The sequence below is a fragment of the Drosophila virilis genome, unplaced genomic scaffold, assembly GCF_030788295.1.
Source record: "Drosophila virilis strain 15010-1051.87 unplaced genomic scaffold, Dvir_AGI_RSII-ME tig00000019, whole genome shotgun sequence".
NCBI lineage: Eukaryota > Metazoa > Arthropoda > Insecta > Diptera > Drosophilidae > Drosophila > Drosophila virilis.
Window position 1 is genome coordinate 19,579 of NW_027212787.1, and position 23,251 is coordinate 42,829.

At 45.5% G+C, this 23,251-nt stretch overlaps 10 protein-coding genes across 14 annotated transcripts in view; 5 read left to right on the top strand and 5 right to left on the bottom strand.

Moving 5' to 3' along the window:
* On the top strand, window positions 1-932 carry LOC6636448 (uncharacterized). Its single transcript, XM_002059801.2, has one exon. The coding sequence runs from the start codon at window positions 16-18 to the stop codon at window positions 742-744; it is 729 nt and encodes a 242-aa protein (XP_002059837.1). The 5' UTR covers window positions 1-15; the 3' UTR covers window positions 745-932.
* Window positions 765-23,251, bottom strand: part of LOC6636437 (spermine oxidase-like) — a 27,528-nt gene continuing 5,041 nt past the window's right edge. Inside the window, exon 3 of the mRNA XM_032435442.2 lies at window positions 765-3,784. The gene's annotated coding sequence lies outside the window, so the exon portion shown is untranslated. The remainder of the gene's footprint in view (window positions 3,785-23,251) is intronic.
* On the top strand, window positions 2,736-3,784 carry LOC6636446 (uncharacterized). Its single transcript, XM_002059799.2, has one exon. The coding sequence runs from the start codon at window positions 2,736-2,738 to the stop codon at window positions 3,105-3,107; it is 372 nt and encodes a 123-aa protein (XP_002059835.1). The 3' UTR covers window positions 3,108-3,784.
* Window positions 4,399-4,719, top strand: LOC6636445 (single-stranded DNA-binding protein-like). The gene has a single exon (XM_002059798.2). It carries the CDS (start codon window positions 4,399-4,401, stop codon window positions 4,717-4,719), a length of 321 nt encoding a protein of 106 aa, XP_002059834.2.
* LOC138911466 (uncharacterized) lies at window positions 4,770-5,424 on the bottom strand. The gene is made up of 2 exons (XM_070210756.1): window positions 5,035-5,424; window positions 4,770-4,969 (listed from the first exon to the last, which is right to left on the bottom strand). The coding sequence occupies exons 1-2, from the start codon at window positions 5,129-5,131 to the stop codon at window positions 4,782-4,784; spliced, it is 285 nt and encodes a 94-aa protein (XP_070066857.1). The 5' UTR covers window positions 5,132-5,424; the 3' UTR covers window positions 4,770-4,781.
* Window positions 5,949-6,353, bottom strand: LOC116650618 (uncharacterized). Its single transcript, XM_032434784.1, has one exon. It carries the CDS (start codon window positions 6,351-6,353, stop codon window positions 5,949-5,951), a length of 405 nt encoding a protein of 134 aa, XP_032290675.1.
* LOC138911464 (uncharacterized) lies at window positions 7,481-7,927 on the bottom strand. The gene has a single exon (XM_070210751.1). The coding sequence runs from the start codon at window positions 7,925-7,927 to the stop codon at window positions 7,481-7,483; it is 447 nt and encodes a 148-aa protein (XP_070066852.1).
* Window positions 9,456-17,635, top strand: LOC6636440 (MAGUK p55 subfamily member 7-like). 5 transcript variants are annotated; one of them, XM_015168412.3, is made up of 9 exons: window positions 9,456-9,637; window positions 13,249-13,354; window positions 13,409-13,686; window positions 13,751-13,882; window positions 14,277-14,306; window positions 14,706-14,873; window positions 14,945-15,266; window positions 15,973-16,266; window positions 16,326-17,635. In XM_015168412.3, the coding sequence occupies exons 2-9, from the start codon at window positions 13,312-13,314 to the stop codon at window positions 16,844-16,846; spliced, it is 1,788 nt and encodes a 595-aa protein (XP_015023898.1). In that variant the 5' UTR covers window positions 9,456-9,637; window positions 13,249-13,311; the 3' UTR covers window positions 16,847-17,635. The 5 variants fall into 5 exon arrangements, with proteins under 5 accessions (XP_015023898.1, XP_002059829.1, XP_015023899.1 ...); XM_002059793.4 differs by having other exon boundaries at window positions 9,456-10,002; window positions 16,326-17,634; XM_015168413.3 differs by having other exon boundaries at window positions 9,457-10,002; window positions 16,090-16,266; window positions 16,326-17,629.
* LOC6636439 (beta-ureidopropionase-like) lies at window positions 18,697-21,482 on the top strand. Its single transcript, XM_002059792.4, has 4 exons — window positions 18,697-18,938; window positions 19,577-19,839; window positions 20,587-21,206; window positions 21,264-21,482. The coding sequence occupies exons 1-4, from the start codon at window positions 18,835-18,837 to the stop codon at window positions 21,432-21,434; spliced, it is 1,158 nt and encodes a 385-aa protein (XP_002059828.3). The 5' UTR covers window positions 18,697-18,834; the 3' UTR covers window positions 21,435-21,482.
* Window positions 21,437-23,196, bottom strand: LOC6636438 (spermine oxidase-like). The gene is made up of 3 exons (XM_002059791.4): window positions 23,143-23,196; window positions 22,419-23,086; window positions 21,437-22,349 (listed from the first exon to the last, which is right to left on the bottom strand). Exons 1-3 carry the CDS (start codon window positions 23,149-23,151, stop codon window positions 21,485-21,487), a joined length of 1,542 nt encoding a protein of 513 aa, XP_002059827.1. The 5' UTR covers window positions 23,152-23,196; the 3' UTR covers window positions 21,437-21,484.

A 23,251-nucleotide genomic window follows, 5' to 3' on the forward strand; every position in this document is an offset into this window, starting at 1 on the left:
ACCAGAGTTAGCACAATGAAGTCTATCGCCCATAAGTCATCCTTACTGCTGCTGATCGCCGTGCTGTTGCTGAGCAGCTGTCAGGCGCAGCCCGTGAATGCCGAGGCACGTGAACAGCGACAGCTGAAGTCTAGCCCGGCAGCTGCTGCGGAGGCGGATGTCAAGATGCTGGCAGCGAGCACGGCCAATATGACGCCTGCTTCCATGCCCATGGCCGGCATGATGGCCATGAGTCCCATGGCACTGGGCGGAGGCATCAACATGCAGCTGGCACAGTATCCCGGCTATCAGGCCGGCATGATGCCATTCCTGGGCCTAAGCGGACTGGCTGGAACTGGTCTGCAGACGAGCATTGCCAGCGGCTATCCGGGCGAACCAGGCATGGGCTTCGGTCTGGGCGCAGGCGCTGGCACCAACCCTGGCTTCGGACTAGGCGCGCCCACAGCTGGCTTCGGCCTGGGCGCATCCACAGCTGGCTTCGGCCTGGGCGCACCCACAGCTGGCTTCATGTACGGCAATCCCTTGTACGCAAATCCCCAACTGGGCGCCGGCTTTGGCCCACAGCCCACGCTGGACAACTTTGCGGCGCTGAACAACATCATCAATATGCAGGCCGGAGGACTATATGGTCAGGTGGCTGCCGGGCCACTGCCCAGCTACTTTGGAGGCATGGCCGCAGGCGTCGATGGAGGCAACGGGCTGCTGGAGCGTATGAAATTGCGCAGCTATGCGCCCGGCTTCTAATTTATTTCCAACAATTTGCATAAATTATTTATTTTATTTATTTAGCTAAATATATATTGCACGAACATTAATTGTACTTTTTGCCGCCCATTGTGGCCCACTGGAAGAGCTTCATGCGCTGTTGCTGCTGTTGTTGTTGCTGTTGTTGTTGCTGCAGTTGTTGTTGTTGTTGCAACAACGGCTGCTGCCACTTGGGCGGCGTCGCCGCCCGCTTGGCAGACAGCGTATAGGCACCTTTGCCTACGAAACGCGTGGGCAATGCCCCGAGCCGCATATTGTAGCTGGGTGGAAGGCGCAGACGCGCCTGTTGCGCCACGGCACTGGCCAGGATGAGGCACAGCCAGACCAGCAGCAGCAGCGGCGAAAATTTGTGGCACATCTTGTCTAGAACTTCGGTCGCGTACTGTGGGCACAACTCTGGCCAGCTGCTGCTTTTATGCAACCGTTCGCTGTGCCACTTTTGCCGCGTCGTGCCACACATGCCACACAGTTGTTGCTGCTGCTGCAACGGGGCTGTGTGTCAATTGCTGTTAGTCGAAAGTGGGCTAACTGGGACTTGGGATTTGGCCACTGCCACAGCCCCCGCTGCCCTCGTGCTGCCGTTAACTGGTTTCTCTACTTGCGCATATTTCACAGTCTTCCGAAAAGGCCACACTCGCTAATTGCACTGCCAATCGGAGTCGGACTCGCTGTCGGAGTCGGTGTCAAGTGCAAGGCAGCGGCGACTCGAATCGGTTAAGTCGTGTCTTCAAGCTCAAGTGTTGACCAGCTAACCCGAAAGAGTTGTGCACACACAAACACACATTATACCTATGTCAACTGTAAAGGCAGCAATTTGTTAGTCACTTGGCAATTGGCTCGAGTACCTCGTTTAGAAAGTGAAATTTAGGATCCCATTGTTCGTCGACTTACAATGACACATGTTGTTTTACACGGAAACATTAGCGCGCAACAAAAACATAAAGCGACCCATTGCGAAATTCAATGGGTCTCAATATAGCGTATAGATAAGATAGGCACGGATAAGAATTGTGCGCTGAACTACCTGAGCTCGAGTTTAGGTAGGGTATGTATGTGCTTAAAGGGTAGACGCGGCCACAACGTGGAAAACTTCTTTAAGAATGTGTTTAAAGGCATTCGATTGAAATAAATGCATATTTGACCAGCTTAACGGGAAATTTTCAGATGCCTTTATCAGCTGTACAGGGTATTGTAATTTTGTCTTAAAATGTGTTACTCCATGAACTGTATGAATCCTCAATCAGTATCAATAACTAATATATCATGCAGTTGTCATGAGTCATTAGGTCTATGAGCGTTGTACCGTCAAGCATGAAGTCGCTGGTTCAACTGCCATTTATTGATTTTATTGAGGGGACGCGCGAGGGCGCGTAATTCAAGTTTCTTGTAAAGAGTTTAAGTTCCTCATCACAATTAAAGAGGCCGTTGCTGCTTCCACGTATTTTTAATCTAGCTATGAAAATATGTAGGGTATGCGAATGCTGAGCATTGAACTACCAAGCGTGAAGTCACTAGTTCAACTATAACAAGTTTCAACTGGGAAACGCCGCGTAATTTTTCTAGTTTCTTGAAATTGAATACGATATCAGATTGTCTTATACTTATGATTGATAACACTTTTGTTGTTGTATGTCTTTTGAATTGAAAAGAATTGAAAACTGAAACACACAATTTTTGTTGTTGACCTGCGCAACATTTTTAACTTAAACACGACTGCGTGTGTGTGTGTGTGTGAGTGTAAATGCTTGTGCGAGGCAGGTATGGCACAGCTAATCTGTAAATGCTCTTAAAGCCATGTGAAGCATGCAAAAGGTTTTTGGTCTATTTGTAGAAGATATTGTTGCATTTGCCCAGAGCTGAGCTGTGAGGGTAATCCAGAGCCCCGAGCAGGCCATATAAGACGCGAAGCAGGGCAGGCCATGTGCAACAGTTTCTAGTTTAGACGCGAGGCAAGTGGGACACACATCGCAATGCGCTGCGCATTTGGTGGAATTATTTACACATCGGCAACTTGCAGCTATTTGTGGCTATTGCTATTGCTGCTGCCGCTGCTGCAACAGAGCGAGGCAATGCCCTGGTGGCGCCACAACAACAACGACGCCAACTACGATGCCAGCCTGGATCCGCTGGTCTGGTCGCGCGCCTTTGTCCAGGACACGGTGCGCAGGCCACGCATCAGCCAGCTGGAGGCCACCGAGGTACCACAGCTGGACAAGCACAGGCGGCGCTGGTGGAGTGACAACAAGTTCCACAACAACAACAACAAAAAGAAGAAGAAGAGCAACAAGCAGTATGTGCGCAGACATCGCAAGCGTCTGCTGCTGCGCCAAACTAGATGTTAAGCAAATCAACTGCCAATTAGCACAATAAAACATTGCGACAGTCTACAAAAAATGCACAAAAAACGAATCGTGTTAAAACTAGCTTTGTTTCTTAAACGCGCCACCAACTGAGGAACTACAGCTCCAACAGGGGGCGGGAGCAGGTAATAACACGCCCAAACAAGTTCTAAAATTGCAACAAACATATCTCCTCTCTACTTGCCCGTCCTACTGCCGAGTTTCGTATCCAACTAACCGACTTAGCCAAAGAGCTTTATGACATCTCCCATATATATATATAACTATTTGCTGCTCATAAGATTTTTCTTAGATGTAAATAGCATAAATAAATGGACCTGGTTTATTTACCAAATCGATAGTCAAACAGAAGACGTCTGTTGCTAAGGTCAATTGGATTACGTTTCAAGTCCACATCTGGACACGAGCAGGCGGTAAAGACAACCGCAAACATGATGTAACCGGCAGCTAAAGACCTAAGCAAACTCCAGACCCAGCCAGAGCCAGAAGCTAACCCAACCCAAACGAACTTTGGTTCAAAATGAAGATAAAGCTAGGACTTACCGACTGCGAGATGCGCTGTTTTCAGTGTTAAACAACAGCGTAAATAGTGTTTCTTATTATAATCAGTTGAAGTTCAGGAAATACAAGCCTTATACAACATTTAAAGTCCAATTTTTCTGCAAAGAAAATTATTGAATTTATGATTATAAGAATAACATAAAAATTTAGTATAAAGACAATTGTATTCGAAAATTAAATGTTTCAGTTTTCAATAAACATGTATTTTTTTAAAATAATTATAATTTTATGATAAATGGGAAAAGTCGAAGTAAAAAATTTGAATATCGGAACTTGTTTCAGCAAGCTTAAAATTGTCTTATAATTTCATTTGTAAATTCAAATTGAATTAAGAAAATTTGTCGAATTTGTTACACTCACCTTATAATTTGTATATATTTTGGATTGGGTAGCGCCCAATTTTGTTCAGTGTACAATCGAGGATGACACACACTCGATATACTTGCTTCGCGCGGTTGGAGAACAGCGCATAATCAGTCAAAAAATCAATGAATGAAAGCATATTTTTGGTATGAAAAACAACAACAAGTAAATGTTGCAAATTGTGGACACACGCAATTAGCAGCTACACGCACGAGCCGCGCCCAGAGCAGAAGAAGCTGGTCAGAAGCAATGTGTCCCTCTATATATAGGCATGAATCTCTCGCATTTGCAGATCAAGTACAAATCGGCCAACAGCTTAACTAAAACCAAAACTAACCAAAAAAAAAAAATGAAATTTCCCGTGCTGAGTCTTCTTCTCCTGCTGCTGGCCCTGAGCAGCAGCTGGGCAGCGCCTGTGGAGCCCCTGAGTCTGCTGGATGTGGATTTGGACTTGAAGCAGCAGCCGTTGCCGGAGGCGGAGAGCGTGCGTGTGGCACGCGGCCTGGGATTGGGCGGCTTTGGTGGCGGCCTGGGCGGCAAGTTTGGCGGCTTCGGTAGCTTGGTTCTGGGCCATGGCTTTGGCGGACACGGCTTTGGCGGCGGCTTTGGCGGACATGGCTTTGGAGGCGGCCTAGGCGGCTTCAAGGGACTTTTCAACAAACATTTCTAATGCCTAGGCTTAAATTTATATTTTTATTTCTCGCAAACAAATTCTAGTATTAATTGAAAAACTCAAAAGTTTTGTGTTTGATAAATGGGATTCAAAGCGCCGTAAAACTGCAGCTCGGCATCCGACTCGATTGCAGGTGTAGTGCTGCGTAGATGTGGGCGTGGCCGTTTGGTGGTGCTGCGCCAGTGACCTATGACCTCACGCACCTGACCCACAAGGCCGCGCCACAAACTCAGCGAAGGCTTGTGCGCTGAAAAGTGTTGGGAAATGGGCTTTATTTAGCTGAAAAGTTAACTGTGCAACTTTAAGGCCTACCCGGAGCTGGTGGCGCCACCAGAGCATCGTACTCCAGCTCATCCAAGGCAGAGACAAGGCCACACAGCAGCAGCAATAGGCAAATCACGCGCAACATTTTAAGCCCAAATCAAAACTGAGCCAAGTCTAACTCATTTATAAGCACAACTCTTCGATGGCACTTGACCACTTTCCCATCATAAAACGCGGGCACTCCTTGGCCCAATGATGCATAACAAGTGAGCACTTGGACAGTGAGAACGACCAGGAGCTACCCTGTAGCCAGTCTAACATATCAGCAAATTGTATCTGCTTAAAAATCCTCGAGTCATGCTTAAAAAGCCGCAGCTTCAGGCCGATAGTTATCGATTTTGGGCAAGTGTGGTTATCGATCACTTATCGATCAAACGAGAAATTGTCTTTAATCTTTAGCACAGACCTATTTATTTATTTATCGATATATATATAATATATATACACTTGATGGACTCTGAGATGGGTGCTATTGGCCAGTGAGATCGACTAGGAGTTACCCAATAGCCCACATACTCTGTAGGTACATCTACTCTATGCGACTAGCTCATACATTCTTTGAGTAATGCTTAAAAGTGCGCAGTTCAAAGCCGATAATTATTGATTTTGGGCAAGTGAGCTTATCGATCAGTTACCGATAAGTTATCGATCAAGTATCGATTATACAAGAAGTTGTTTGTTAAGTTATACATATTTATTTATATGCATATAATATACATTTAATGTGCCTGTTACATAAATTTGCACAAATTCAAACTCCTTTTAGCCACCTTCTTACACGTACAGGGTATAAAAACTCACATCAATTGCTCAAACAAACATAAAATCACACATTTATTGCTGTGCCGCACAATGGGAATATCACAAATTGAAATCAACTGCCAAACGAAATGGCAAAAACTTTAACCATAGTAGCCGCCGCCGAAGCCACCAAAACCGCCACCAAAACCACCATAGCCGCCACGGACACGGGTGCGCGTGACAATCCGCGTGCGCTGATAGCCGCCGCCAAAGCCGTAGCCGCCGTAGCCACCGTAGCCGCCGCCAAAGCCACCAAAGTAGGGCGGCGGCGGTGGTCCAAAGAAGGGCGGCGGAGGGACACCAAAGTACTGACGCACCTTGCGCGCGCCCTGCTCCGCAGGAGCAGCCGCAATAGAGCTCGCATCCACATCCCCCAGCGCATTGTCTCCGGCAGCCAGCAGCTCCGCGGGCAGCGCCTTTGACTCCTCCAGCTCGTGCTGCTCCGGCTCCGCACCGCCGAGCACCACACAGATGCAGAGCATTAGACAAATCTTTGAGTATTCCATTCTATTCACAGCCAGAACCGAATAAAAGTGCGCTGTCAGCGGCGCTTTAATTTATAGCCAAATACTTGGCGGCTTAAAGCTATTGAAAGCGGGGGTTCAATGGCATTTTTGGATTGTCATTGAAAGGTTTTTTTATATTTCTTCTTTTTTACACAATTATTTTGCCGCACCACAAATGCCAAAACTAATTATTGTTGAGAGCAAAAAGCGAGTGCTTAAGTTGTTTACTTGAAATTGAACCAATCTTCGGTCGAGCACAAAGTGCTGTTGATGGATGCGGAAGTCTGTGCGAACGTGCACAGTGGAATGGAGACCTAGAACAGCAATTAAAACAGCTAAATCCAATGTTGAAAATAGCTAAATATAGCTACAATATTTTTCTGAGCAAATCAGCAAATAGAGATGCTCAAAAAAAGACTAAATGGGTTTATAAATTACTTAGCTAGAAAAAAGCTGAATTGACAATAACTATCTATAGATAATATTCTTTTAGTAAGTTAGAAGTAGCTCAATTAATTTTCTCAACAGAAACTAGCAAGGAACAAATAGGAGATGCCCAAGAAAACAGCTAAAGGGATCTATAATTTTAGCTGCTTCCAGCTGATTATCTTTGGGCATGGCTAGAAAGCAGCTGAAACGCAACAATTATCTATAGATAACCATCATTTAGTTAGTTAATCATCCCATACACCCGCATATGTATCTTTAATCTCCTAATTTCAAACAGATTCTTCTCGAATACGCTCATATTCCACGCGCCAATTCACTCTTAAATGAAATTGGAAACTGGCGTCTACTCTAATTGAAATTCACGGCTCGCTCTAAGTACAGCTGCCGCTGATCTTTTCATAAAAAAAAGCACTTGGAGACTGCACATTAAAGAGCAGCTATTTGTTGTTTATTTTTATTTAGCTTGAGCTATGACAACATAAGCAAACAAATAGCGCACAAAATGTAAAACGAAGCTGGGACAAAGGCAAACGCTCAGCTCTAAAGAAACTGCAGCATCATCAAGTCAAGACACACACACACACATATATATGTACATACTTATTTACTTATACACAGATATTTATTCACAATTCGAAACACTTTTGTTGATTCTTGGTTTAGACTTGAGTTTTTATTCAGCCCAAAAAGCCGCCGCCAAAGCCGAATCCTTTGAGCTTGGCGAAACCAATGCCGCCGCCAACAAAGCTTCCACCACCGAGACCTCCTCCGTAGCCACCTCCGTAGCCACCTCCGTAGCCACCTCCGTAGCCTCCTCCGTAGCCTCCTCCGTAGCCCCCTCCATAGCCAAAGCTGGGAATCGTTTGGACTGTCGAAATGGTTGAGACCACAGGCACCGTGGTGATAACAGGCACCGTGCTTATAACGGGCACCGTTTGTATGGCAGGTGCCGCAACGTAGCCACCGCCGCCGCCCACAATGCCGCTGCCCACAAAACCACCGCCCACTATGCCGCCGCCGATGCCGCCAATGTGGCGCGTCTTGCGCACAAGTTCAATGGGCGTGGCCGCCAACAACACAACGAGAAGTGCCAAGATCAGCATGTAAACCTTTTGTCGTCGCATCTTGGGCTCAACTACTGAACTAGCCCCAACCCAAGTCGGGTTATTTATGCAAATTAATTAGTGGGCCACGTTTGTTTGGGGCTCAGCCTTAGCTTTGGCCTGTTTGCGCTAACAATTCACAAATCGTAGGACGCCAAAATTCCCCAAGTCCATGTACGTGGACAACTCGAAATGTGTTTCCCATCTTACACTGAGAGCAATCTCGTATTAAGTTTACCCGTAAAGAAATATAAAAGCTAATAAATGGGAACAGTTTAAGACTTTAAATATAGTAAGACCAGCGGGTGTTACCCGGCTTTGCCCGTGGCCCGTTTAAAATAAACTCGCTCAAACGGTAAACAATAAACTGTCATACAAGCGTTTTCCGCTCATTTTCCACTGTTGCGGGTGGAATTGCCCAAAGTGCAAATGCATCATCCATATATAAAGTAACTAAAGTGAACATTTCAGCTTCCTAGTTTGGGTTTGGTCAATCAGTCAGTCCGTCAGTTTTATATATAGAACTTAACAAATTGGAATATTTTCCTCAGTGTACAGTTCACACCTGATCAGCTATCACAACTGAGTGAAGGTCAGCCCCGGCCACGTGCATGGCGACGCCTTGGTTAATGCGTGTACAAACACAGCATAGATGGCGGGATTTTTGGAGATCTGCTGCATGACGCACCGCACCTCACCGAGCAGCATAAAAACGCGAAGGCCTACGCCGCCGGCGTCAGACAACGTGCTCAACTCGACCTGGTCAAGATGAGTTGCTATCTTCAAGTGCTGCTGATCTGTGCTGCTGCGCTGGCAGCCAGCGGCCTGGACATTGGTCTGCAGCAGGTGCCGGTGGTGCAACAGGTGCCAATTGTACAGCAGGTGCCCATCATACAACAGCAGCCGCAGGCGCTGGGCCTGGCCGCACTGGGCGGCGGCGGCGGTGTCGCTGGTTTTGGCGGCGGCTTTGGAGGCGGCTTTGGCAGCTATCGCGAGAGTTATCGCATCAGGGGGCGTGCCTTTGGTGGAGGCGGCTTTAAAGGTGGCCTGGGTCATGGCCTGGGCGGCGGCGTCGGAGGCTTTGGCGGCGGTGGCTTTCGCGCACGCTACGACAAGAAGGTGGTCGGTGGCTTTGGCGGTGCCGGTGTACTGGGTGGTGCGGGCGGCGGTGCGCTGCTTGGTTAAAATTGAAGTGTTAAGTCTATGTTAAATAAAGCCAAAGCGTAATGGGACACCCTGTAGTTTTGATTGTGCGGAGTGTTATATATATGCGTTTATAAAAATATTAAATATTATTATAAATAAAACATTTGAAAAATAATTGTGTTTAGCAAATATAACCGAAGCGTAAGAAGACACCCTGTATTTATGATTGTACTCGCGCGTTTTGCTGACATGCGCACTTTCCACCCTGCTCGGGCGCTGCTGCGGCTGTTAATGGTGGTTGTGTCTGTGTGCGTGTGCGCGTGTGTGTGTGTGTGTGTGTGTGTGTCTGTGAGTGCTTTTTTTCTGAATGGGGCAGCCAGACAGTTAGCCAGGCGACTTGGCCACAGTTCGAGTCAGTCGCTCGCTGCAGTCGCTCGTCGTGAACATTGACAGCGCGCTCTCGCTCTCTCTCTTTCTGTCTCACACACACACACACAATCTCTCGCTCGCTCGCACGCGCTGCCGCCGCCGCTTTTAGTTTAGTTGCACGAGCTGCAGCCGCACTTGCAGCACGCCACACGGCAGGTGAAGCTCAGGTTCAATAACAAATCAAATTCAACCGAAATCCTTGTGGAGCTTACTAAAAATAGCAACAAAAACTGAGCTACAAATTTGACACATATATTCACACACGCACACACACACACACTTATATATATAGCGCGTGTGTGGTTGTCTGTGTGTGCGCCAAGTGGAAAACTGTTTAAAAATAAAACAAACGACAAACGGCAGAAGCTGCAAAAAGTTGTGTCAACTTTGTCGCCGAGCAAAGAAAACTAAATAAAAAACATTAGGCATATGCAACATAACCATAAACAACAACAACAGCAAGAAAAACAACAACAAGAACAACAACAGCCACTGCGCGTATATTTTCCATTTGATCTCAGGTAAGCTGCTGCGCGCAGTTTTACTTTCAATGTTAATTCAAATCCCAAATGAAAATTTTTCGAATATGTTGTTGCGCTCTCTTACATTCACACACACACGCGCTCTCTTATATTCGCTCACTCTCTCGCGCTGCGCTGCTGACAGTGTTGCCAGATCTCGCGAACTTCCTTTTACAATAGTAACTAGTTCTTGTGAACTGCAGGCGATCTAATCTGTGATATATTTAATTTTGTGATTTTTCAACCCCCCTGTCTGGGCTACCCTACCTATCGCTCGCTCTCCCCCATAATGTGTTACCTGTCTTGTCCTATGGACTTCCTTTCTGCGCCCATTGACACGTATCGTTATGCACATCAACAACAAGCACATGCATATACATATAAGAAGGCAAACACGCACTTCGCATGGTCTCAAGTCCTCATGCAATTAGCATAATTGCGGCTCAACACACAAACACACATGCACATATGTATTTAGTGTTATCATATGACAAGTTGATAGACAGCGTCGTTTCACAACACTTGAAAAACATAACGTAAGAGACGATATTCCTGCAGCTCTTAACTTTTATAGTAGCAAAGAGTTGAGCTGCATCTCCGATTTCTATATAGAGAAAGACTATATAAGACCAATGGAACTTTGAATTTGTTGACTGATTTGTATAGTTAGTTCAATAATATTGCTCTTAGTTCAAGTATCGATTACTAAATAACTTAACTATTATAGTAGAAACAAACTTTGAGCTGTTACTTAGATTTCTAGACCCTGACTGATTTGTATACTTAATTCAAGAACATAAATACTTATTTCAAGAATAGATGTAGTTCAATAACTTTGCACTTGTTTAAAGTAATTGCTGAGTGGTTTGCATACTAAATTCAAGCTAAACTCCCTTATTGTTCAAATTTCGGATTAATTCGTATTCCGTCTTTTTTCAATCGTATTTGTTGTCAATCTAAGATTTTTGAGGGGTTTGTTTATCTACTACCACATCATCGATATTATTTTAAGACATTGAACTGAGTTCCATATTATTGTCATTTCTATCATGAAATGTTACGTTCCAATTGGAACAGTCGTTTAGCTAACAGTTTACATGCTTGCACCCAATAAGAATAATGGATAACCACCCGCCCGCCCAGCCACCCACGCTGCTGACGTCGTTGCATTGTAGCCCTGACAGAGAGTCAGCTGTAGTATGTTGTTTTGGGCCACCTTTGACATATTGTGTGTACACACAAGTATATAGTTCAAGGTCATTTAAAGATACGAGTGCCCTTATCCAGCTGAGCAGCTCGGCAGCTGGAACAGCGATAAGCTGTCCCTCAACTGTGTCCACTCGGAAGGGCTGCCCACTGTCAAGGGCAAAAACCAAAAACAAAATACAAAATACAAAGCATAACAAGCGCAGATAATTGATTAGTTTTATTCGTGCCGCGAATTCGTATTCCTCAAAAGTTGGAGCATGCGAATGTCATTTAAGGTTCATCAACATGGCAACAGCTATTTATGACACCTGAAGCCAATCCTTGGCAGCCTGAGCCTGGGCCACAAATATGTACAAAAAATTATAAACACGTTCGTTTTTCACTACTTTAGCAGGGAAAAAGCCTGCAACTCATGAAACTATCGCCCTTTTTAACACCCCAAAGGGATCTGCGAGTAACTTGTACAAAATATCTATAAGAATTTATGAACACATTCTTTTTTCACTGCATTAGCAGGGCAAAAAGCTGCAGCTCATCAAACTATTGCTGTTTGAAGTATCCCAAATGGATCTGATGCCAACTTGTGTCAAATTTATACGGAATATATGAACACATTCTTTTTTCAGTACATAAGCAGTACAAAAGCCAGCAGCTCATGAAACTATCTCCTCCTTAACACCTGCGAGTAACCTGTACTCATGAATAGCTGAATAAGCGTTGCTTTTATCAATATTATGTCAAGTATTTTGGTGTGTAAAAAACTAAGCACTCTTTGCCAGCAATACAGTCCAGCTGGGCAGCTGGGCAGCCAGTCGACAGGTCAGGTCCTTGGTCATTTGGCCGTAAAGTGTTAACGAGTGGCAGCTAACAATAGGTAAAGGGTTTAGGCCCCATTATGGACACAAAGTGTTAGTGAACTCTTGGGCCGGACAGCTTGGCAGCTGTCCAGGCGCAGAACTTGTTTTCCAGCTGGCTGGACAAAGAAGAAAGTAGAAAGGACAAAGGACGTGCAACAGGAAGGAAGCGCAGCCATTGAACATTTAATGTATGCAGTGCAGTCGGCTGCAATTTTTGTTTGTTGTTCAGTTCCAGTTCTTGGGCTAATTTATGGGACTGTCACTTAAACGAGGACGGCGCCAGCTTTCGATTCAAAAAAAAAAAAACAGACTAAGCCCAGTCACAATGAAAGTGGCCATAAATTTGCGGCATGTTGGAGACAACCCCGCCCCATAAATCAGCGGCAAGTGGAGCGCAGCCCAGTTGGAACTGGCTTAATGGCAGCTAATTGCATTTGCGACATTTGCCACAGGCAAAAGAAGCTCTTACACAGTCCAGACTGGGGTTTGGCTTCTTGTGCGCCAGTCAGACGCCAGCTGAAGCTAAATTGCGTCTAACAAAAGCACGCATTACACATACGACCCGTTGCCAAATTCTTTGTCTGACTTGGGAGGCAGCTCCAAGGAGAAGGGAAGTTGCTTTGTCCTCTTTGGCCTCCTTTGCCAGCTGTGGAAAATTGACTCTCAGCACGCATCAACTTGGATATTGTTCTGTTTATGACCAAATTTACATAAGTTTCTTTCAAATTGAGTATCGATTTTGGTTATTTAAAAGATATTGGGGTTCGGCTTATTAAGTTCGTGAATTGTTCAGTTGCTTATTCGAACTGCTTCTGTTCAATGACAGCTTCTTCTGTCTGCTGACAACTTACAAAAAGATACTCTTCTCTTTTTTGTGGATCTACTTGTGATATTTTCCTAAGTTATAGTAAGAGGCATTCAAATAAACTATTTAGCCCAAGGAACTGACAATAATGTAACCAAATTCATAAATAAAATACAAGTTTTCTTTGTGCCCAGCTCTACAGATTCTTGTTAATTAACTGAAATATTTTTATATTTCTTAATCATTAGGAACTCTTTTGCTGGCGCCCGAGCAGGGATTTTATTGCTAGCGCCCGAGCAGGGACTATTCAGCAAAAAGGTCCCTGCTCGGGCGCCAATATATTTTTCTAACACTCATCTATTTCGACTTTTACAGATATAAAGTGCCAAAGGAGTCGAAGGGAACAAGTGTAGCTGCGAGTGTGTGCGTGTTTATAGCATGCTAGCTGCAGTTATGGCATCAGACATTAATTGGGATCCAGGTAAGTGCCGCCCACATGCCGCCTCTTTGCCCTCGTTAAGACATTCGTTTGCAGCGCTTTCAAGGTTGATAACCACGTTAAAGGAATCGGACAATTTGTCCAATGATCAGGAGATAGACTTTCTGAAGGCCCTGCTGGAGTCGAAGGAGCTGAATGCTTTGGTCAATGTGCACACAAAGGTGGCCAAGGTGGGCCGCGATGAGCGTCTCGCGCCCGTGCTGTCCACCTCGGCCCAGGTGCTGTACGAGGTGCTCGAGCAGCTGTCGCAGCGTTGTCATCTAAGCGACGACTGCAAGGAGGCATTTCATCTGCTGCAGGACTCCCACGTGCAGGTGAGCAAAGGTGGTAGCGGAAATGAGAATGGAAATGTAATTAAATGGAATCCGTCTTTCGCAGCACCTGCTATTTGCACACGATGCCATTGCGCAGAAGGACTTCTATCCGCATCTGCCGGAGGTGCCCATCGAAATGGACGAGGACGAGGAGACCATCAAGATTGTGCAGCTCGTGAAGAGCAACGAGCCACTGGTGAGTTTAAGCCTGGACTCCAAACGCTTTCAACTCATGTCCATTTGTGTCATTTGTCATTTGCATCGATCGATATCGCGTCTATATAAAGTGATATAACTGTCTCAACTCAGGCGTTCATTTCTCATTATTGTGCCCCACATTTTACCCACATATCACGAGTCTCTCTCTCTCTCTCTCTCATTCTCAATGTCCTCTGCTTTTGTGTCTCTGAAGCCAAGCAGCTGAATTCATTCATTTCCAAATCATTTCCTTCAAATACTCTCGTTTTAATGCTAACAAAGTTTATTGTACATTTTTGCTTTTGTGTAACAAAAATCGAATAAAATCGAAAACAATATTTTCTAAAACTCGCTCACTAAAAAAAATATATATAAATGAAAATAAAACACAGACAGGAGCACAAAGTGCGGAACCGATTGTTGTAAGTAAAATGTATAGTTCCAGCATTAAATAAGACATAAGTGTAACATGGCACCCCAACAACAACAACAACAACAGCAACAACAATTACAACAACAACAACCCGTCTCAAAAAAAAACTTTTGTATGAAAAACAATTTGTTGAATCTTTTCTTTTTCATTGTAAAATATCAAAGAAACGAAACCCAAAAACACACACACACACACACACACTCTTGTGAAGCCTCAACCTAACACACACATATGTACAGCCTCAACCTCACACACACACTCACACACACATGTACAGCCTCAAATATACACACACATGTGCAGCCTCAGCCTCACACACACGCACACACATACACTCTCTCCGCAGCCTGTCGTAAACTCTGCTCAAAATTGCATTGCATACTTTTAGGGCGCCACCATAAAAACGGACGAGGAGACGGGCAAAATAATCATAGCGCGAATCATGCACGGCGGTGCCGCGGATCGCTCGGGCCTGATACACGTCGGCGACGAGGTGATCGAGGTGAACAGCATCAATGTGGAGGGCAAGACGCCGGGCGATGTGCTCACCATACTGGTAATTATATTTATTTTGTGTACCCCAATCATGTCCAAGACTCAGTCCGACATCCAATTTCATGTGCCCAGCAAAATTCGGAGGGCACCATTACCTTTAAGCTGGTGCCCGCGGACACGAAGGGCGCCCAGCGCGAGTCCAAGGTGCGTGTGCGCGCGCATTTCGACTACAATCCGGATGTGGATCCGTATATACCCTGCAAGGAGGCGGGCCTGGCATTTCAGCGCGGCGATGTGTTGCACATTGTCGCCCAGGATGATGCCTATTGGTGGCAGGCGCGCAAGGATCACGAGCGTTCCGCACGCGCCGGCCTTATACCGAGCCGGGCTCTGCAGGAGCGTCGCATCCTACACGAGCGTACGCAACGCGAATGCAACGACATGGACTCTAAGCGTAAGTGTATACAACTATCGAATCATTCATAATTATCGAATCAGTGTGCATGTGTGGCTGAACTCATCGAATCATTTATTCGCCAAAGAAACCTACTCGAAATCATTTACCCAAATTCAATTTGAAAATATTATAAAATTAAATAGAGGTGCGCCCTAAAATTGTGACTGCGACAAATGGAAGATAAAAGATTATTTAAAAAACTAGAGTACTTAAAAGCAGAATTTGTTGGACTCGAAGCGTTAGAGTATACAACTATCGAATCATTCCGAGTCATCGAATCATTCATTTATATATTCAGTCAACTAAATCTACTTGAAATTTTTTTCCCAATTCAAATTTGAAAATATCATATAATTAAATGGAGGTATGCCCCAAAATTGAGACACCAGAAATGGAAGATAAAAGATTATTTAAATAAAATAGAGTACTTATTTAAATAGTTGGGCTGTAGCTGCACATTTTTGGGCTCAAATCAAAAATAAATATATTACGCCAAGATGGGAATTCTTTGCATGTCATACCCAGCCCCATAGTTACAGGAATACCTCTATTAATGCGGAACAAACAGCCTTTGACTAATCTTCCCTTGCATGTGATTCATTCGTTTCATTCTAATCATTTGCTCACTCATCAAAACCAATCATCGCTCCACATCGACCTCGACCTCCGCCTCCGTTGCATCTCGATTCCCACCTGGTCGTAGCCGGTTCATGCGCCTCGCTCTGCACGACGCCGCCCGGTTCACCCCGGCTGCAGACGAGCAGCAGCAGCAGCTCGTGCCGCCAGCCAAAGACTAAAAAGATCATGTACGATTTGACAGAGAACGATGACTTTGATCGGGAACTGATAGCCACATACGAGGAGGTGGCCAAGCTGTATCCCAGGCCGGGCATCTATAGACCCGTTGTGCTGATCGGAGCGCCCGGCGTCGGACGCAACGAGCTGCGCCGCCGGCTGATAGCGCGCGATCCGGAAAAGTTTCGCAGTCCGGTGCCATGTGAGTTGGCTCCAGCTTTGCTCCAAGATCTAAATAATCCATATTCCAATACCTTGCAGATACCACAAGACCCATGCGCACGGGTGAGGTGCCCGGCCGTGAATACATTTTCGTGGCACGCGACAAAATGGACGCGGACATCGAGGCCGGCAAATTTGTGGAGCACGGCGAGTACAAGGGCCATCTGTACGGCACCTCCGCGGAGAGCGTCAAATCGATTGTGAATGCGGGCTGTGTCTGTGTGCTGAGTCCGCATTATCAGGCGATCAAGACGCTGCGCACGGCACAGCTGAAGCCATTCCTCATACACATCAAGCCGCCGGAGCTGGCCGTGTTGAAGGCGACGCGAACGGAGGCGCGCGCCAAGTCCACCTTCGACGAGGCCAATGCGCGCAGCTTTACGGACGAGGAGTTCGAGGATATGGTCAAATCGGCGGAACGCATCGACTTTATCTATGGCCACTTTTTCGATGTCGAGATCGTTAACGGGGAGCTGGTGAATGCCTTCGAGCAACTGGTCCAGCATGTTCAGCGGCTGGAGAACGAGCCCCTTTGGGCGCCCTCCATGTGGGTGCAGTAAATTTTTAGCACCAACCCCCCGCCATGCCACGCCCCCTCGCAATTTGTTGAACCAACACCAAAGTATTTGCCATACGAATTTAGCCAACTAATTTTCTTGTTGTTCTTGGCCCAGAGACAACATTAAACACAAAAACTGTACAGTTGATTGCCAATGTTGCACGGCATTTAGTTAGAAAGAGAGAGAGACACGCGCGAAAGAGAGAGAGAGATATACACATATATATAGATATATGTATATATAGAGAGAGATAGAGAAATACTATTTACCCCTAGGCGGTCCTGCCGGACGCTCCTGTCCAGCGTTAGTCCTTTTCACGACATGTACCTTTTTTGCGTAAAAGTGAAAACAATGAAAAGAATACAATAAAAATCAAATACGAAAAGCAAAGCAAGGAAAAATTATAAAAACTAATTAAACAAACATTTAACCAAATTTAAGCAAAATTATTGCAAAACACACAAAAACAAAATTAAAAACTCTGTTGTACAACAATTATATAACTCAAATAACGATTGTCCAAAACCAAATCCATATATTAAAGATTTAAAATGTTTAAATTTTATAAACAAACCAAGAGAAAATTATAAATGTGTTACAAATTCCAACAATTCGACTTTTATGTGTATTCTTATACAGAATTTAAGGCATTTCTGTTTACAGCGAGGATTCGAACCAGCAACTTTACTTTTTTGTTCTATAAAATCTATATCTTTAGTAGAATTTTAAATTGTTACGAAATGAATTTGAATTTGATTTGAACCGTTATCTTAACTTGTTTTTTTTTCTATCAATCTGCCTTTATCTTTAGTAGTTTTTTATTATTAAGAAATAAATTGGATTCGAACCAGCAACTTTACTTTTTTGATTACATCCATTTATCTATATCTTTCGTAGCATTTTGAATTATTAAGAGCTTTTGTCACCTTGAAAATCTGTGATATTCGCAAAAGCAATTCCATATGCGCCACATTTGTATGTGCATAAGTAATTATGATCTCACAAAATAATATTTGCATTTGAGAGAATTCTGTTGATAAATAGCAAACTAGATGTTGAAAAAATAGCAAACTAGACCAAAATAGTTGGAGGCAAATCTCTACATCTCTAAATATGTAAATCAAAATAAATTATCCAATTATATGCTTAACAAGTAACAGAGGGTAAGTACATTATGATCATAACATGTTTTTTCTAGATAAATTCTTTAATATGAGCTCTCTTGTTAACATATGTATCTATGCGATTCTTAGGGCCAGCTACTTTGACATAAAGAAAACTCTTAAGGTATAATAATTCATAAAAACTCGTCTTCTGGTCCCCATGAACTGCTCCCTTAATTTAGAAATTGAAGTCATAGAAAATATATGAGAATATATTGGAAAAGCTTCTTATTATGGGGAACGCCCAAGTTTATAGCTATATTTTTTTCTTTTAGCTATAAAACAGCCAAACAGCAGCCTCTTTTGGAGGGCTAAAGAGGCGGCTGCTCGGTTGGCATCGCATGCGTTATGCTCGGCAGCTGCGTCATTGCCAATTGAGATAAGGTCAAACGGCGCGAGCGACAGCCAAGAGCAGAGATTAAAGAGAAAAGTGAAGAGCGAAGAGAGAGTGGAGAGGAGTGAGTGGAGAAGGGAGCGTGAAGAGGGAAGTAACAGTAGCAGCAGCAACCGGGTGATTACGAATGCAGCGTGCACAGAGCGAAGAGAGAGCGGTGAGTGCAGAGCGGAGAGTGCAGAGGGGTGAGTGGAGAACGGTGGGTGTAGAGCGCTGAGTGGAGAGGGGGGTAACAGTAGCAGCAGCAGCAATGATTGCGAATGCGGCGTGTGCCGCGATCATTTGCCGTGCACATTCCGCATCGTGCGCCAATCGCGAGTGGTTGTTGCCCGGAGACGAGCGCTTGTCTAGAGAAACCAGCCACTGCCCCCACACCTCCTCCCACCCGACCCTTTTCTGAATACACGTCAATTGAATTGTCGCCGGAGAATATGTCGAAATTTGAACTGAAAAATCTGGATGAATGCCTGGAGAAGCACTTGCCAGCGGAGGAGCTAAGAGAGGTGAAGCGCATACTTTATGGCGTGGAGCAAGAGTAAGTATATCTATATACACACACACACACACACACACACACACACACATGGAAACTCTATGCTAATCAGAGCTTTACAGTCAGCAGCTAACTGCCAGATAAGCAATACAATGTAGTTTAACAGCTGCACAGATAAGCCGAAAATTATGTCAATTATTTGGACAGTCTCTAATAAAATTTGTGGTAATAACATGTGTTAAATTCACGCCCTATCAAAAACCAAATAAACACATTAAATTTATATTTAGAACATATATATATATATATATATATGGAGAGAGAAAAAGAATTCTCAGTTTGAGAGTGATTGGCATGATTTACTTGCGCTTCGAAATGTTTATATTATTTGGCGCTACAAAGCTGTCTGTATAAATTATACATTTATTGTGCTTTATTTAAAAGATATCTAATTTTTGTGTTTAGCGTAAAGCTAATAGATATCTGTTGAATGTATATTACATTAATGGAATATATATTTCAAGTTCGAAGACTGGAACAGAAAGAGACCAAAAGTTGGTCTGATTGACTAGCTATAGTATCGATCGGTGGTACTATTAGATAATTGTGTATCCTAATTCTACTATCTCTGCTCCACTCATTCCATTCTTTCTTATTCTCTCTTTGCAATCATCCCTTAGCCAAACTCTGGAGTTGCCAGCGAGCGCCACACTCACCGCCGAGCAGAATGGCTTTGAGATCAAGGGCTATCGCTTTGGGGCACGCGAGGAGCAGCTGCGTAAGCCGCGTCTGGTGCGTGTGGGCGCCATCCAAAACTCCATTGCGCTGCCAACGACGGCGCCCATTGAGCAGCAGCGCGAGGGCATTTGGAACAAGGTGAAGCTGATGATCAAGGCAGCGGCACAGGCCGGCTGCAACATCGTGTGCACCCAAGAGGCATGGAGTGAGTAGCATCAAACTCGGATATTTAATCGAACAACGCAGTGTTCGAGTGAACAAGAAGAGAAGTTCGAGCTGTTCGAACTGTTCGAGCCAGCAACATGTTCGAGCTCAATCTGCGCATGTTTGAGCTGAAAATATGAATCTCGAACCGCTCGAACGAATGCTTGTTAAAGTTTTAGATACGGATACACGTTTCGATTGACTCGATGTTAGACTGAAATTCTAACGTTATAAACATAGACACCTATTGCTCATGGTTATGGTTGAAGAAGTTCGACAGCGAGCCAGCAACATGTTCTTTTTTTTTTTTTTTAATTTGGTTTATTTTGCGCTGGAATCGATCAGTGCCTTCTGATCTCTACCAAGCGGAGTTAAGGGTATAGTGTATAGTTATTATTTAATAACTTAAATGATAATTACAGACTTAAAAATATATAACAATAATGGGAAAGGGATGTTTAAGTGATGTGCCTCGTTGGTAGGTCGTCGGGGTGTAGCCTTCGGAGGCGCCTCTCACTGATGGGCTCAGCCAGGGCCCTTGCGGCCGCGTTCGGATGCTGCACCAATTTGTCGGAGTATCGGCTGCTGAAGAAGTTGAGCTGATCTCCGACCTTTGTTGCAACATGTTCGAGCTATAAATTTAAATCTCATCACATTTACCGACTGACTCGATGCAGGGCTCCCCCATCCCTCATATATAAACATAAACACCATTTACTAATGATTTATGTCTTCCCCTCCCCTTTAGCCATGCCCTTTGCGTTCTGCACGCGAGAGAAGTTCCCCTGGTGTGAGTTCGCCGAGGAGGCGGAACGTGGTCCGACAACCAAAATGGTGGCGGAGCTGGCCAAGGCCTACAACATGGTAATTATACACTCAATACTGGAAAGGGATGTGGAGCATGGCGAAACGATCTGGAACACGGCCGTGGTCATCTCGAACAGCGGCCGTTACATGGGCAAGCATCGCAAGAATCACATACCACGCGTCGGCGACTTCAATGAGTCAACCTACTACATGGAGGGCAATACGGGGCATCCCGTGTTCGAGACTGAATTTGGCAAACTGGCGATTAATATTTGCTATGGCCGGCATCATCCGCAGAACTGGATGATGTTCGGTGTGAATGGTGCGGAAATTGTGTTCAATCCCTCGGCCACAATAGGACGTCTCTCGGAGCCATTGTGGGGTATTGAGGCGCGGAATGCGGCCATTGCCAATAGCTATTTTACGGTGCCCATCAATCGCGTCGGCAGCGAGCAGTTTCCCAATGAGTACACCTCCGGCGACGGTCAGCCGGCGCACAAGGAATTTGGACCCTTCTATGGCTCCACATATATGGCGGCGCCCGATGGCTCCAGAACTCCGGTAAGTCTTCGAATTATTTTTTATCAGTCTAATTCGACGTCCTTCGTTTTCATGTAGAGCTTATCCCGCTGCCGCGACGGTCTGCTGGTAACCGAGCTGGATCTAAATTTGTGTCGCCAGGTCAAGGATTTCTGGGGCTTCCGCATGACGCAGCGACTGCCGCTGTACGCCGAATCGTTGCGCAAGGCCGCCGAACTGGACTTCCAGCCGCAGATAATCAGAGAGTAGTGAACACTTCCAAAAATGTATATTGAAAATAGAAAATCAAATGAAAAATATTACAAATCCTTTTGGTAGTACCCAGTCAGACGTTGAGCCTCGCGCATGCCCGTCTCCACGGCGCCATGCACGGTGGAATAATGAGTAGAGCTGGTTGCCTCACCGGCAAACAGAAGAATTGGTCGCACCGACATGGGTATAATGTGATCCCAGGACATGCGTGAACCGCACGGCTCATAGGCCAGCATATTGACCGGTTGGGCCAGCTGATCGGGCCCGGTTTTATAGCTGTTGGTCAACAGGGAGCGGTACGAGTAGGCGCCCAAATGCGCCGGATCGATGCTCCATTTGCTGCTGACCACGCGCTTGGGATGCGGTATCTTCAGCTGGGGCAGAAATCGCTTCAGCATATACACGACCCCATGGGCCAACAGTTTGCCGTCTATTGTCTCGATCACCTCCGTGCTGGGTCCCGCCGCCCAGCCAAGCAGCACCCGGGGCTGACAGGCATAGACGTGAAAGGCGTATATGTCCGAGACCCATTCGAGCTGCGGCTGATTCATATCCTCGGTGCGCCACATGGCATTGAAGCCACGCCAGTTGTCCTGCCAGAATTGTTCCTCGAATTCGGCAAAAATCTTGCACACGCTGCCAAATCCCATAAAATTGATGGCCTTGCGTTTGGCCTGCGGCAGATACGGATGAAAGAATGTGGTATTACGCTTGAGCACGCCCAGCGATACGGTGACAACCACATGATCCGCAATATATTTCTTGTCATCCTCGCAGGAGAGCAGCACGGTACCATCCGCACGATCCCAATCGATTTGCATGACGCGTGTATTGAGATCAATGCAATCCTTGAGCAAACCCTGTTCGTTCATCTCATCGCCGCCAAGGAGCACGCGCAGGAACTGCTTGAAGCTGCAAGGGATAACGAGGGTTTAGGTTGGGTTGGGTTGGTTGAATCCTAACGGTTGCCTACGGCCCTACCCGCGTTCGCGGAAATTGTGATTTTCGCCGTGACAGGTGCGGTATGTCTCGTAGCCGGAGGCGCTCATGTCTGTGTCCACGGCGCTGCCCTCCATTTTCTTGAATGTGCGCAAAAATTCGGCGGCCAGTTCGCGATTGAGATTCTTCAAACCGGGCTTTGACAGCTCCTCGGCAAACTTCTCCACCAAATATTCACCAAAGGTGCCCTCGCGTTCGAACAGCTCCGAGCGCTTATAACGATAGATGGACGAGAGGACATTCACCAGCTTGCGGGCGAGAGAGCGCGACATGCGCTGTCCGCTGGAACGTATCCAATCCATGTGCCGAAACATGTCGCCCGCCGGCTCCAACATATTCATTTCCTTAACCATTTGATATACAACATTCTCCTGCTGACCATAGACCCACTGGGCACCCAAATCGATATAGTTGTCGGCAAATTTCATCGTTCTGATCCGTCCGCCGATGCGATTGGACATCTCCACGATCCGCACGTTCTCGAAACCGTGCCTCTTCAGCTCGACGGCGCAGGCGAGTCCCGAAACGCCGGCGCCCAATATCAGAATTTTGGGATCCTGGTGCAGGGGCAGACTAAGTTTCTTGGGCGATTTTCTCTTGGATGCATGATACCGATTGTGAAGCCCTTGATTTGTTTTTTTCGCACAACACTGCGGTAGTTGGGGTTTAAATATGAATTTCTCCAGTTGCCATCGGCCGTACTTACACTTCCCATATAATAATTTACAAAATTTTCAATTATCTAAAACTAAAACTGTAGAGAAATTGTCAAATTCACTCAAATTTCGAATTTATTTGCCTACTCAGCACAGCTC